Raw genomic sequence first — 16631 nt, 5'->3', positions numbered from 1 at the left:
ACATGACCGATAAAATCACTGACCCGTCTAAAAGGTCACGTTATCACGTTTTGGATGCGTCCGTGTTGTCCTGACGTCGAACACTAATCCGTGTAGTTCTAATCACTTCCACTAGGTGGTGATATTACATTTGTTAAAGAATTGATATGAGCTGAGTTTTAAACTCGGGTGTTTTCAGTGTTTCCACTATTGTTAACAAACTCTGGATTGATTAGAATATATTTTTACTATTATACTCTACTAATCTCACGTACATCGTGTGAGAGTGTGTGTCTGTAGTTTGGTTGCGTTAAATCATGATCACACTGTGTGATTAAAGGTCTGATAAACGGCGACCTGTTGATCCAGTTTTGGTCGATGTTTGACTTTGTGTCGCTCCTCCTTCATAACCACAAAACCTTGCTTTAAAACTCTTAGAAACTCATTCACTCACAGTCTGATTCCAGCAGACCCCCTTTAACTCACCCTATACCTCAGGACTGTTAAACATGGAAACTGTTTCCTCACACACACATGAATCCAGCAGCAGTAAGAGGAAAGTGATCGCGGTAGTGGGAGGCGGTTTGGTGAGAATCATTGCATCTTTATGATTTGATTACATATGTTAAAATATTCTCAATCTCCATTTACTGTCTATATCAAAGTATTTGAAGAATGAAAGCAAAAACTGAATTAGTAGTGACTCAATTCTATGTTGCACTTATTAGAGAATGTTTGCTATAAAAAACAAGTGGATAGTTATTTTAGAATGTAACCTTCGTTAATCACAGTAATTCGGAGATAGTAATTCTGCTATAACATACATGAGGAGCATGTTAATGATTGACAAAGTGGTTATGAAACTCTGTAAATGTTCTATTATATTACAGAGGGTGTTGACATTGACATTTTAAGATGAATCACATTAAAATGAGACTTTAGAGCAAGTTAGTTTATGCGTTTTATGGTAATCTGTAAGCTGTTGTAGGTTCATTTAAAATGCATGCCCTTCTTGTTAAGTAAAATGGATCAAGATACCAATGACTCATCCTGCACCACAGAGTTTTCCTCCAATCAAATGCTTTCTATAATGTCCCTGATGATGCCATTTGCTTTTGACTAAAAACAGAATTAAAGGTGATAGAGAGGATTTTTTCGTTGACTGAGAATCCAAAGACTGTTAGTGAGTTTTTGAAATGAGCACATGCATAAGAACAACCCCCCTCCTTCACAGCTCATTTCAAAGGAACGCCTCCCAAAAATCGTGCACGAGTATTGGAACACGAGTGTTTACCACCGGCATTCGCTGTGTCGTGTTTTTTGGATTCATTATGTCGGACTCACCGCAGGTAACTCATAATCTGCAGTTGTTACTCCTGTCTCCTGACAAAAACATTGCATGCGGCGCCTGTGGAGTGTGGAAAGTTACTGGAGCGCGCAGCCGCGCTCGTCTCTCACAAGGAACATCACGGCAGTGATTGACAAGCCAGAGGGCCAATCGTTTACGCGATTGGCTGATGTTTTTAAGGCCCTACCTTGTGCACAGATGATGTATATTAATATTATTCCTTTCAGTGCAGCTAATAAATAGTCTTTTATCCGTTAGTAAAGATAGTTTCAAGTAATATTGCAAAAATGTATAAAACAAAACATCCTCTTTAGCAGCTTTAATGAATAAATCTATTTGGTTATGTGTGTGCTTTTCTTATTTTCATCAAGCGTATTCATCAAGTTTGTAGAAGTATAAACCAACTTTAGGGTGAATGTTCTTCTGATTTCATGCTTAGTCTTACTAATACTGTCTTTAAATAACATGGTGCAATGATATTTGTTGGGTTTTGGGCCTGAGAAAGTTCAGCAGTACCCAGTTAAAAAAGAAAAAAAAGATTAAAATAAAAGTTCTGCTTTATCTCTTTAATTCCTCCTACTTTAATAGGCTTAGAAGTTTATAGTTAAGTATAAGTTCATCGGAAATAAAAATAGGTCATTGCAAGCTTTCCAGAAGCCCTAAAATCCAATGTAATTTTCAACACTCTTACAAAAATGTACTGTGACTGAATCATGGTACAATATGATGGTAAATTATTAACATTTTCAAATACCATGCACTCCAATGTATTTCAGTGCATATAATGCTATTATCATGGCATATATATATATATATATATATATATATATATATATATATATATATATATATTAAAAAAAGAAACATGCAATCACTTTGACACGTTTGTATTTTTTGTTAGTACATGCAGATATTATTACTGTCGTAACCTATTTCTTACTCTAACCTTATCTATTTAGGTTGGATCTTTGAACGCCTGTTTCCTTGCCAAACGAGGATTTGACGTTGAAGTATTTGAATCTCGGGAAGGTGAAGACATGATCTATCTCTCAAACCAGCATTAATTCTGCATCACAGTTACATCGCTTCACTTTTTATTATCTTTATCTATAAGCACACTTACAATCTTGTGGAAGGATTTTAGACCATTTTAGACAGGAATAAGGGATTTCAAATTTCTTCCCTACTTGTGTTTTTACTAACCCGTTCATTAAAACTTTTTATCCTCTTAGATATTCGGCAGGCAAAAGTTGTGAGGGGTCGAAGCATCAACTTGGCCCTGTCCCATAGGGGGCGCCAGGCCTTGAAACATGTGGGAATGGAGGATAAGGTGGGTTTAGTCGTTTAACATGTTTATTGTGGGAGTTTCTTGCAATTTACATACATTTATGTCCTCTTCATAAGAGGGCTGTTTATAGTTGCTCAAACTGGAAAGATATCATAAAAACAGATTTTCTCCTGAAACATATTTTCACTCATAAATAATGCATTGTTTTGAACAAGTAGTAGGCATTAGCAGATGCTTTTATCCACAGTGACTTACAGTTCAGGAGATTTATTAAAATACACAATACCTCTGGAGCTGGGTTAATTGTTTTTACATATTTCTATCACAATTTATATTTTTTAGAGGCATGAAATTGCTTATTCATAAAGAACTTGCCTAACTAGTATTTTGTATAACAACTAATGATGGCTGAGCTAGTCTCAAACTTTTCCACAGAGGGAAGTTAAGAAAATACCATGAGGAAGTGTGAAGATGTGAAACTAGGTCATATGGTGCTTACACTCAGTACTTACACAGTCATTACAGAAGTATTGAAATTTTAGCACAGAGTTCTAATATATTTTGTTGGCACATACAGTGAGCACTGTGATTTGGTTATTTTACAGTTGTGTGACTTTTCAGCCTGACCGAGCCAGGAATGGCAGACTCAGGAACCCTGAGTTAACACGATTTTTCGTATCTGATAGAGTGTGACAGTCAGTCTGAAGCTTTAGATGTATGAGGTGGATGGATGCAGCTGCTGTGAGCCCTTGTATTTGAAATGCATAACGTGATTTACCTAAGCAGGACATCTGCCTGGATCAACATCCTTTGTTGGTCCTGGAACAACATTCCCATCAACCCAGATCATTCCCAGATTAGATTTTAGGGTTACGTTTAGGGGCCTCAGTAATTGACTTTCATTGCCCTCTGGCTTTAGTTCCAAGTATTGAACTTAAGTAACTTGTAATCTCTTACAAGTTATTTATATTCTTACAGTATATATATAAAAATAAAAAATAATACGTTTACTCAGCAAGGATGTATTTAAAGTAGTGGTGGGCCGTTATCGGCGTTAACGTGCTGCGTTACCGTGAGACTCTTATCGGGCGATAAAAAAAAATATCGCCGTTAATCTATTCTCAAAGTTGGGTTGGGAGCTGGGTCTGTACTACGCAAGCTATGATGACTTTCACCTTGATATTTTAGCGCGGATGTATACCTAGCCGAATTGACCCTTCGCAAAGACCCGCCCCCTTTAGTTACTGTTGCTTTGTCCGACAAGCCATGGCGCTGTCACGCCGCACACAGTGATAAATGCATCGCGGAGCAAAGAGGACACTGACAACACGTTGACAGAAAAGACAGAGCAGGTTACTTATGATATTAAACAAAGTCCCAGCTTTAAAACTATGTAGTTTTTTTAAAGAAATTCAAACAATAAAAATCGCTTTGTGGCTCTTAAATATGTCGTGACAGATTGCTGTAGCGCTTCAGCTCAAGAGGCTCGTAAACCGATCATCTCTTACTGCGAATGAACATGAGAATGAATGTTGTTTCAAACGTGGAAAGATGTCAATACAATTTTTTCAAGTTTAACTCCACCGAGGTTTATCTTCTAACTCCTGACTGCTTTGTCGGACAAAATGGCAGATTACTTTTAGTCATTATTTGGGTAGCAACCAGGTAGCAATATTCTGAATGTCTTCGGCAGAATTCAAATGAGCCGTTTTAATCTAGATTAATTCCAAGATTACAGTGAGATTAATCTAGATTTAAAAAATTAACCACTAATTTAAAGTCCCCCTGTATTCAATCATTTAACTAAGTACATTTTTTACTTACCTTCGTAAATAGTTTTCTAAGTCCTTACGATGGTTAATTGACTTGTAGTGGTGTGTTTGAGGCGTGCACTAACCCCCTCTGGCACGTCTACGCCAGAAAACAGCACTTGCAAGTTGAGCTTCGCCGACCCGACACAATCTCGCCTCATGTTCACGTTCACGCGAGAGCGACAAAATGCTTTACGGTAATTCAAAAACAATGTATATATTATGACTTTATAAGACAATTTCGAAAATCACACACCTCCATCGAGATTTCTTGTACTGTATTTGCAAAACTACTGTGCTGGTGAGTGTTGTAGTCGTTGTAGTCCAGAGCTGCGCTTGGAGTATTTACGACAGTGTGATTAAATGAAGGAACCTGTAGAGGGAGCTTTGCAAATCTTACTGAGTTCCGCTTTAACCCTTAAAACCCTACCATATTTAATTTTTTTTTTTTTTACTTAAAAAATGTCTTCATGCCTTAAAAAGCTTGAATGTAACTCTACATCCTTCACTCATTTAGTATACGCGGTTCTATGATTATGCAAATTAGCCCCGCCTCCACTCATTCACACCAGCTCAGAGATCGACTCGTTGGCATTCACACATTGACGTGATTGGTTACAAGGTTGTTTGTGACGTCACAAACACCAGCGATTTCAAACCACGTTTTTGAGACTGTCTTTGGTTCACTGGACTTGGTGTTGACTTAAGAATTTGAACATGGTTTGTCTTATAGCACATTAAAAACACCACTTACATATAAACAACATTGAAAACTTGATTTTCACCATCGGGGACTTTAAGTGTTTTCAACATTGATAAGAAAAAGAAATGTTTCTTGATTTTAGAATGATTTCTCATGTGATCATGTGACAGTGAAGACTGGATTAATGATGCTGAAAATTAAATAAGTTAAATCAATTTCTGCTACCATTTCCTTGCTGATATAATGTATTTAGCAGTAAGTTTAGACAGTCAACTCTGTTTTTTTTTCTCTTTCTTTCTTGTAGATAGTCTCTAAAGGCATTCCAATGCACGCCCGTATGATCCATAATATGAAGGGAAAACGTTCTCCCATACCCTACGGCAAGAAGGGACAGGTAACAAATAACTATTTACACATCAGATCTACACATTCATATTCACATGGATGCAGTAACTTCAAACTGTTACCCTCTGGATGCTTGCTTCGGTCAAGTCAAGTCAGACTTATTTGTATTACACTTCTCACAATACACATTGTTTCCGAACAGCTTTACAGAAAATCATGATGGTAATGTTTATTATAACTTCATGCCTTATAGTTGCATTTAGCAGATTAGAGTTGAATATAGTTTACATTTTGCAACAATATATAAACAACCAAGGAGTGGATATGCTGTAGCAGTTCAGAAATGCTCTGTCAAAGGTTGTTGAGCAGTTATAGGGTTATTTACCCACTAGTTGAGAACATTTACATCAGACATACATTCATGCATGATGGTGTCTGCTGATACATAGCTTGAGCACCATGACCAGTGACCCCAGCAGAGTCAATACAACCTTCTCCTTTAAAACCAGTTTGTTAATCATTACAATCATAATACACACATAAAAGTGGCAATTAGGACTTTGCCATTGCCCTTTTTTCCTTCTTTTTATGAGAAATAAGCACTTCTTTTTCGCTTCCTGTCATACTGAATCTACACCATTCCATGTAATAAGGAATTATGACACAAAAAGATATTTGTCAAATGTATATAAATGTAAATAAATATTGAAAAGGGAGGAAAACATATTCTGTGGTTGACATCAAATGAATGGATAGTTTGCTTTACATTCCCTCATTATTGGAAAAATAAAACCTAATAACTAAAAAGTACATGACATGCAAGAAAAAAAAGTAAATTGTGTGCATGATTTACTAATCCGTTCCCTCGATTTACTAAATTGTGCGCATGATTTATAAATCAAGGGAGCAAATTAGTAAATCATTAAATTTAACCTACTGTTTTTTCCCTGCATGTCATGTGCGGGGTTCCGTACTATTTGGATAATTTTGCAAATGAATACATTTAGGCCATCATAATATTCACTGCTTTACAATAGAATATTTTATGTTAAATATTAAATATTAGTCATAAAGAAAAACAATTTGAGAACCACTGTTCTGAGTATCCTTGCTAAATATCCTGTTTCACTCAGAAATATATCACAGCCTGGAAATTGGTGGTGAAACACTGTTTCATGTTGGCTTTTGAGGCAAAAAGCCCTCAGATATGCAGATATGCTCAGATATAACAACAGTGCACATGGGAAAAGCTCTGACCCAGTGTTCATTTTGTACATCATGAGGTCTGCAGATATTGTGATTACTAGAAATCAGCAGATGGACAGAAACAGAACTGCGTTTTAATCATCATCTTTTTACTACTGCTGTGTAATCCCCTCATAACACACACACACACACACACACACACACACACACACACACACACACACACACACACACACACACACACTGTGTAATGGACTGATGGCAGTGATGTGTGTCATGGTGCTTTTAAACAGTTATGACATGTAAGCTGTAGTGTGTATTGGAGATCAGATGACTGAACTCCAAATCTGTCATAAATCCATCATTTCAGACTGAAAATATCCCATATAATCCAGAACATGCATAGTAGGGATTAAAGTTGTCATTCCACCATCTGACTGACAACACTAAGCATGACTGTTCAGTGTTATGGTGTTCTTTCTTTTGTAGTACATCCTCTCAGTGGACAGAGCCAACCTCAACAAGGAGCTGCTAACAGGTACAACTGTTCATTTAACCAACTTTATTCAAAAGCAATTTGAATGACTGAATCTGCCACTTTATATCAAATCATATTTCAATAAAGGTACCACTTTCATTACTTAAAATACCTTTTTGGGTTCTTTTGAAGAAACCCTGCGTCCCTATATTTGCATATCTATCTCAAATGCTATGCAAATGTTCCTCTTTCTTTTCAATTTCTTTATTCATTTGCCCACTTTTCAGGAACCGGTCAATTCCTGATGGATAAAATCAAGTACTTTCCTATTTTTCTTTTCTTGTTAAATATCCAGATTCAATCAGAAATAAACTACCATTCAAAAGTTTGGGGTTGGTAAGATTTTTTTAATGTTTAAATGTTATGTTCACCAAGGCTGCATTTATTTGATCAAAAATACAGTAAAAAAAAGTAATATTGTGAAATATTATTACAATTTAAATGAACTATTTTCAGTTTTAATATATTTTAAAATGTAGTTTATTCCTGTGATGCAAAGCTGAATTTTCAGCATCATCACTCTAGTCTTCAGTGTCACATGATCCTTCAGAAATCATTCTAATATACTGATTTGGTTAATATTTTAGTGGAAACAGTGATATTTTTTCAGGATTCTTTTATGAATAGAAAGTTCTAAAGCACAGCATTTATTGGACAGTGAAAAAAAATGTTTGTTGTCAGTTGTATGCATCCTTGCAGAATAATAATTAAAAAATCTAGTGTACATTAGACTATGGTTGCAAATTTGTGAACGTTGTTTAATGATGACTAAAAGGTAGTAAATGTAAGTAGTAATACCTGTAAATTAACAAAAAATACATTTCAAGTACATACTTTTTGTGCTTAGTACAAGTATGTGAACTGGGATGCGATCAAACGTGATGTTATTCGCTTTTATTTGCTGAATAAACATGCAGAATTGATATGATTTCTTGCAGCGGCAGAGGTATATCCAAACACTACACTGAACTTTAATCACAAGCTGCACGACTGGAGTCCAAAAACAGGAACAATGACCTTTATTGGGTAAACAGTGATCTCTTTCTCTCTAAATGTCTTTCTATCTCCATGTTGGACATGGCAATGTCATGTTTTGGGGCAAATAATACTATGATATTCTAAATATCCTGACATTATTTACTTACTTTCATGTCATTTTGTTTTTTCTTTTTCTTTTTTGGAGATGTCTTCACATAGATTTATTCCATTTATCAAAAAACAAACAAACAAACATGAAGGTTTGGAATGATGTGGGTAAATAAATAACGACAGAATTGTAATTTTAGGTGAACTATACCTTTAAGAATGTTACTTCCATCACTGGGGTCAGGTTTGGATGCCTCACAGGGTCATGTGATCACAAGAGTTTGTTAATTTACTTCAGTCTGTGGATATTCAATGTGAATTAGATTGTATTTCTGTACAGATGTAAATGAGATTTCATCTCTTAACAGACCTGATGGCCAAAGGAAGGAGATACAGGCTGATCTGATCGTAGGCTGTGATGGAGCTTTCTCTGCCGTCAGGAAGCAGTTCCTACGGCAAAGTCGTTTCAATTACAGCCAGACATACATTCCCCACGGGTATATGGAGCTCACCATGCCTCCTAAAGATGGAGATGTAAGCATCACAGCATGTTATCCGACAATCTTCCTTACATAACTGCCCCCATTTTGTCTATTTCACATCTCTCTTTTTATCTCCCTGTCCTCTAAGTTTGCGATGGAGCCCAATTATTTGCACATTTGGCCCAGGAACACTTTCATGATGATTGCCCTGCCTAACTTGGTGAGGTCATTTAATAATTTCCTTTACCCTGTTATATTGCTGTTTTTACTCATTTTTATTTTTATTATTTTATTTTTTAAGTTTTGTGATTATTATTATTATAACAATAAAATGTTATTTTATAATATTTTATTATTTTATCGACTTTTTGTGATTTTTTTATTATTATTGTTAAATATTAAATAATATTTTATCATTTATTAAAGTTTATGATATTATTATTTTTTGAATATTAAATATTTTATTTAATTATTTATTAACTTTATTATTATTATTATTGTTTTTTAAATATTAAATAATATTTTATATTATTGTTTATTAAAGTTTTCTGTCTTTATCTGTTTAGTTTTTTAAGATTATAATTATTATTATTAAATATTAAAGAATATTGTATCATTTATTAAACAAATTGTGATTATTCATTAGTTTTTGTGCTTATTATTATTTTAATTTTATAAAAAAATATTATTATTATTTGGATATTGTATAGAATTTAATATTTATAGAATATTTTATTATAAAGGTTTTTTGTGTATTATAATAATGATAACGGTATTTTTTAAATATTAAAGAATATTTTATTATTTATTAAAGTTTTCTTTCATTATTCAGTTTTTTAGATTATTATTATTATTATTATATTTCTGATGTGGTCTTTCAGCACAAATACAACTTTCTCACAATATTTGCACTTAATATTCCTCAAATCTCAACATAAAATATTCTATATTTTTCATAGTATATTTCATGACTGTGGTTTTTCATAGTATATTCAGGGTCTTTAGAATGACTGTTTATGACAGTGGTTTATGAATAATTCAAATAATTTGTCCTCCGAAAGCATTTTGAAGGTACATTATAGTCTTTTGCTTTGGTTATGTTGTAGTTTCCTTGTGGAAAATCATGTTCCTTTTGATTTTGTTTTTGAAGGACAGGACATTCACATGCACTCTGTTCATGCCCTTTGAAGATTTTGCGAAGATCCGTAGCGGTGAAGAGGTCATTAGTTTCTTCCAGAAATACTTCCCTGACTCTATACCCCTAATAGGAGTGTGAGTACAGCTCTTTCTCTCTCTCTTTCAGTCTCTTACTCACAGGTCTGAAGTACATCTTAGTGAGGTGTGAAATTGCAGTCTAACAGACCCACAAGCCAGTGGGTGTTTTTTTTTAATATGAATGCTGAAGGTGATGGGGAGATACAGTACTGACATGACAGGGGTGAGGACATTGAGTGATTTCAAACCTCACAGAACTGTAAATGAGTTTCAAACAGCTCAGTGTGCTGTTCAGCATTCAAGAGTCAACAGAAGATTTTCTCATTTTGCTCAAGGTTTACATTTGCTTGTAAAAATAATTTAGCACTCTATGTTACACAAACTTGAGCACTGAAAGATCCAACAAAACTACATGGATTTTCAGCATTGTTACTCCAGTCTTCAGTGTCACATGATCCTTCAGAAATCATACTTATATGCTGATTTGCTGCTCAAGACATTTTTTTCTACATTAAAAAAAATATTTTTCTTAATTTTTCTTTGAAAGATGAGTAGAAAGTTCAAAATAACAGCATTTATTTGAAATAGAAATCTTTTGTAACACTATAAATGTCTTTACTGCCACTTTCGATTAATTTAATGCATCCTTGCTGAACAAAAGTTTTTCTTTAAAAAAATCTTACTGACCCCCAAATTTTTAATGCTAGTGCATGATAATATTATTTTGACACCACTTACATTAATGAGCCACAGTCACCATTTACTTTTTTGTATCTATCCATAAGATGCAATCCAAAGTGAATGGCGACCAAGACTCTCCTTTTGTGATTCACTGAATAAAGGAAATCATATGGGATTAAAACAAGAATGATGATATTAAATGATCTTCTGCATCTTAATTTGACATTGACCTTTACATAAAATATTCCATTTCAGTCTTTCATAATATATGCTGAATAATAACTAGTAAATGTGCAAAATAATTATACAGGGTGGAATGCTCAAAACGTAGGTTTTTATTTTAATTCAAAGGAGGCTTTGGATGAGATTGTCCTACGTTAAATGTCATAATTAACATAATTAAGCAGTGAATCATTGTGCCATAAAGAAAAGAGCCAGTGTTGTATATGCATGTACATTATCTCCTCGTGCATGTATTCTGTCAGACTGAGTGTGTTTATGTGTGCTTGTGTTTTCTCAGTGAGGCTCTCAAACAGGATTTCTTCCGGCTGCCTGCTCAGGCCATGGTCTCGGTGAAGTGCTCCCCATATCATCTGTTTGATAAGTGTGTTCTCATGGGAGATGCGGCCCACGCTGTGGTTCCTTTCTATGGTCAAGGCATGAATGCGGTAAGTGTGGGTGGTAAGGACATTTATTCTGATCAACCTGCTTCAGTTTTTTTTCAGTTAATCTCCTGATGTAATTGCTCCCAATTAGGTAAACATAACCTAAATATCAATTTGCAATTTACTGCTGATATGCAATCAACAGTATACAGAAATTTAGATAAGTATAATAACCCTGATATGGACCTTATTTTAAAGGGGTCATGGCATGAGAAAACAAAATTTTCTTGATCTTTTGACATATAAGAGATCTTTGTACGATTAAAACACCCTGCATAGATTAAAATATCCTTATTATAAACAATTCATTTATTCCAAGGCCCAAAAACGGCTCGCTCTGATATTGCTGGATCTATGACATTTTAAGGGCAAATACATTTGCACATGACTGCCTCCAGAGTAAGCCATCGACAAATAGTTATAATCATTGCACCATAGGCCCCGCCCACTGCCGTTCAGTCGCTTAACGGCTGATATTTGCCTACACTGGATGTGAGCGGCACGTCAAAAGCAAATAGAAACCTTTTGTGTTGTAAATGAGGCACAGTGTAATAGAGAGTTCATCATTTCAGAAAGAGGGCCAGAATAAAGGCAGAAAATATCTTTTTTCACACACACACATTTTGACTTTTTCAACATTTGAGTGTTTTAACTGAAAGCCCAGAAAGCATTGTTTATTTCTATTCACAGGGCTTTGAGGATTGTTTAGTTATCGACGAGATTATGGACCAGTTGAATGAAAACATTGGTAAGACAGAACCAGCTTCACAAGAAAATTTTAAGTTCAAAACATTTCTGAAATTAAAGGAATTAATTAATTAATTTAAAGTAATTTAATATAAATGAATTAAATAAATGAATTAAATAAAAACATTTTTACAGAGTAAAATCACAGGATGATTGCTAGTTCTCAGTATGGGTTATAAATACTGTATAAAAGCTAAGAGAGACAAATATTTGGTCTTAAATTGCAGGGACACAAAAAGTGCTCACACCATATGTAAAACGTAAACATAAATAAAGGGGGAGAGCCGCTATTGGAGATACATTATAGAAGTACATGAATTATTTTCTTATACTCTGCCTGCAGCTGCTGTGCTTGAAGAATACAGCAGAGTCCGAGTACCTGACGATCACGCCATAGCTGACCTGGCCATGTACAACTATGTAGAGGTAATTCATATCAGCTGCAATACTGTATCTTGTATATCAATACTGTACCACATCACTTGCGGCTCAAGGGTAGTTCATTTGACATTCTTGTTCAAGATACTAAACTGGATGGATGGTGATGTTAATGGATAAATGGATGGATGGACAAAACACCCATATGGCATAAAAACATATATATTAAAAGTATATATCATATACACTACTGTTCAGAAGTTAAAAATACTATTACAATTCAAAATAACTGTTTTCTATTTGAATATATTTTAAAATGCTATTTAATCCTGTGATGCAAAGCTGAATTTTCAGCATCATTACTCTAGTCTTCAGTGTCACATGATCCTTCAGAAATCATTCTAATATGCTGATTTGCTGCTCAAGAAACATTTCTTATAGGCTAGGCTATGAACTTGAATAAATGCAAAATAATTTCTTTTCCTAATATAACATAACATTCCCAAACATAATATAACATTTCACAGGATATATGAGGATTTCATAAACCTATGAAAAATATATGAATGTAAATGTTTTAAAATCTAGATTTTCTCTCTCTCTCTCTCTATATATATATATATATATATATATAGTACAGTCCAAAAGTTTGGAACTACTAAGATTTTTAATGTTTTTAAAAGAAGTTTCGTCTTAAATATATTTGACAAAGTAATTTATTCCTGTGATGCAAAGCTGAATTTTCAGCATCGTTACTCCAGTCTTCAGTGTCACATGATCCTTCAGAAATCATTCTTATATGCTGATTTGCTGCTCGATAAACATTTATGATTTTTTTCAATGTTGAAAACAGTTATGTACTTTTTTTTCAGGATTCCTTGATGAATAGAAAGTTCAGAAGAACAGCATTTATCTGAAATACACAACTTCTGTAGCATTATACACTACCGTTCAAAAGTTTGGGGTCAGTAAGAATTTTTATTTTTTTAAAAAGAAATTAAAGAAATGAATACTTTTATTCAGCAAGGATGCATTAAATCAATCAAAAGTGGCAGTAAAGACATTTCTAATGTTACAAAAGATTACATTTCAGATAAACACTGTTCTTTTGAACTTTCTATTCATCAAATAATCCTGAAGAAAAATATTGTACACATTAAATGTTTCTTGAGCAGCAGATCAGCATATTAGAATGATTTCTGAAGGATCATGTGACACTGAAGACTGGAGTAATGATGCTGAAAATTCAGCTTTGCATCACAGGAATAAATTACTTTGTGAAATATATTCAAATAGAAAAAGTTATTTTAAAAAGTTATTTTAAATTGTAATAATATTTCACAATATTACTGTTTTTACTGTATTTTTAATTAAATAAATGTAGCCTTGGTGAGCAGAAGAAACTTCTTTTAAAAACATTAAAAATCTTAGTGGTTCCAAACTTTTGGACTGTACTGTATATATATATATATATATATATATATATATATATATATATATATATATATATATATATATATATATATATATATACATACAGTCAAACCAAACATTATTTAGATGTTTTTGATATTTTTGGTATATTTTTACTAGTGTGTGCAGGACACTATAGTTCATTTATGTAAGTGAGGATAGCAAGATAAAGTAAACTGTGGCATATTATACCCAAAAATTCTTCATACAGTGGACTACCAGTAAAACTGATAAACATTTGGAACCAAAAATTATTCAGACACTTCGACCTGACCATGTTTTGCTTAAGTGTTATCTGACATAATTAAGATTTATTTATTACTATTTTTTAAACTATAGTGAAAAAACTGTATTAATGAATGAAATGGTCAAGATGTCTGAATAAATGTTGGTTTGACTGCATATATATATATATATATATATATATATATATATATATATATATATATATATATATATATATATATATATATATATATATATATATATATATATATATATATATATATATATATATATATATATATATAACCAAATGGGAATTATGACATTTTAATGGTATAAATGAAGAATAAAAGAAGGAAATATGAAATAATATTCCTGTAGCTCAACTTGGAGCTAGCAATGTCAAGGTCATGTAGGCAAAGCTGTCCTCGTTTTTCTGTTCATTAAGTTGAATGCAGTATGAACACAAACATTACAGAACAAACACAGACTAACACTTTTTCACACTAGCAGTAATCACTCTGCCACCAGCTGATTGGATGCAACATGCTGACCACAGTGAGACAGGTCATGCTCATTACTGATGGCAGAGTGAAAAATACAGGCGCCAACACACACACACACACACACACACACACACACACACACACACACACACACACACACACACACACACACACACACACACACACACACACACACACACAACACATTTGTTTTCAAGAGGTTTAGACCAGACCAAGATCTAGACCATTAAATGCTGCCATTAGCTTCACTCACTATGTGATTTGTGTGGTAGATGAGGGCGCATGTCAATTCCAGTTATTTCCTGTTCCGCAAATACCTGGACAATATCCTTCACTTCATCATGCCAAAAACAATCATCCCACTTTACACAATGGTAAGAGCTTATTTGTATTGTGTATCATCTTGTTTATTGTTGATATTTTGTTCTCTAAATGATACGCCTGGTTACTTGCCTTTCAGGTCACGTTCACCAGAACACGGTACCATGAAGCGGTGAATCGCTGGCATTGGCAAGATAAGGTGAAGAAAAAATAAAACTTGTGTGTTGTAAAGTGCTCTAGAACAAATGACCTGTGCCAGTGTGAAATCAGGAACCGTGTGAGGCTAAAAAACAGAGTTTTAAAACAGCATTTCCATTCTGAGCTATTAACAAAACATTATTTCAGTGTGGAGATTAATTAATGCTTTTCATTTAATAATAAATGTACAAACTGAATGGAAATCACAGCAGATGCCTTTAGAAGCCTACATGATTCAACTTAAAACTTTCTCACCGCATAGTACAAAATTAATTGATTGTGATCCATCAGTAAATGTCTTGCTGCTCTTTTTCAGGTGATCACTCAAGGTCTGTGGCTGTGTGGTGTTGTGTCCGCAGCAGGAGGGACGTATGTCTTGGTCAGACACTCTCACAAACTCCCCAGCATCTCTGTAGAGCATTTATGGACCCGCATACTCGCTTTAAAAAGCTTCTAAAATAAATAGAACACAATGCACAGGAAAGCCTTTCATACTCTACTTCAGTACAAGTTAAGCTCTCTGTTTTGTGGCATGATTTTGTTTACCACTGGATATAATTTCGACTGGTCCCTCAGTATAGTGCACTTAAAATGGGAGTACACTGGGCCAGCTCTCTAAATGGTTTAAAAGCAGCAATGTGCAGCTGGAATGATTGTTGAAGCACTTATCTTTTCATCAACAGATGCTGTAATGCAAAGTGACTTATATTGCATTCAAGGTATACATTTTATCAGTTCATGCATCCCCTGGTATGCTAATCTTTAGCATTGCTAGCGCCATGCTGTACTTCTTGAGCTACAGGAATGCTGCGCTGACACTAGTTATTCTGTAAAACAGTTATTAGTTGTTTATTTACAAAGACATTTATTGCCTTTTTTGAAGTGGGAATAATTCCCAAAGTGTTTATTTCCTTGGCCTGTGTAGATCCATTTTAAGTGTAGATAATTCTGTATTTTCAGTGATAAACATATGTCTCAGGTTCTTTAACTTGTTCTAAATCCAGAATATTCCTTAAATAAGTCACCATGAGCTTGAAATTGTTGTGAGGGAGAAATAAAGGACATTCAGAGTGAACGTCTAATCTGGTTTGCTATACATCTGAATGGGTGTTGTGATCTCTAAGCATATTAAAGATATAATTAGGCCTACTGTTTTTAATTATTTAAAACTCAATCTGATCACTGTTCTTGTAGATTCAAAATGAGTTAAATGTGACTAAATAAAATTTTGATCACTAAATGCTTGAACTCTTCTGCTTCATGGGTCTGTCTTCACCATCTCACTTTCAGTACAACTAAAACAGTGTAATATATCCTTTTTTTCCTGCCCTGATGTTTGTCACTGAATTTAATCCTTGTTTGCATTTAACCCACAAATCCTCCTCAGACCATAATCCACGAATGAGACAGATGCC

At 34.0% G+C, this 16631-nt stretch overlaps 1 protein-coding gene across 1 annotated transcript; it reads left to right on the top strand.

Moving 5' to 3' along the window:
* Positions 1-432: 432 nt before the first annotated feature.
* On the top strand, positions 433-16425 carry LOC137019996 (kynurenine 3-monooxygenase). Its single transcript, XM_067385168.1, has 15 exons — positions 433-566; positions 2287-2356; positions 2560-2657; positions 5434-5523; positions 7170-7218; positions 8157-8244; positions 8673-8838; positions 8935-9006; positions 9937-10058; positions 11203-11350; positions 12038-12095; positions 12438-12520; positions 14970-15071; positions 15158-15217; positions 15533-16425. Exons 1-15 carry the CDS (start codon positions 489-491, stop codon positions 15671-15673), a joined length of 1425 nt encoding a protein of 474 aa, XP_067241269.1. The 5' UTR covers positions 433-488; the 3' UTR covers positions 15674-16425.
* The last annotated feature ends 206 nt before the right edge of the window (positions 16426-16631 follow it).

The sequence above is a fragment of the Chanodichthys erythropterus genome, chromosome 5, assembly GCF_024489055.1.
Source record: "Chanodichthys erythropterus isolate Z2021 chromosome 5, ASM2448905v1, whole genome shotgun sequence".
In the NCBI taxonomy this organism is placed as follows: Eukaryota; Metazoa; Chordata; class Actinopteri; order Cypriniformes; family Xenocyprididae; genus Chanodichthys; species Chanodichthys erythropterus.
The sequence above is the reverse complement of the archived record's forward strand: the minus strand, read 5'-3'. Positions and strand labels throughout refer to the sequence as shown.

Excerpts from the sequence above, each read along its gene's own strand:
- LOC137019996 (XM_067385168.1), top strand. The coding sequence starts at position 489 with ATGGAAACTGTTTCCTCACACACACATGAATCCAGCAGCAGTAAGAGG. Across the intron at positions 2,658-5,433 it reads ATGTGGGAATGGAGGATAAG|ATAGTCTCTAAAGGCATTCC; the intron begins GTGGGTTTAGTC and ends TCTTTCTTGTAG. Across the intron at positions 5,524-7,169 it reads CCTACGGCAAGAAGGGACAG|TACATCCTCTCAGTGGACAG; the intron begins GTAACAAATAAC and ends TTTCTTTTGTAG.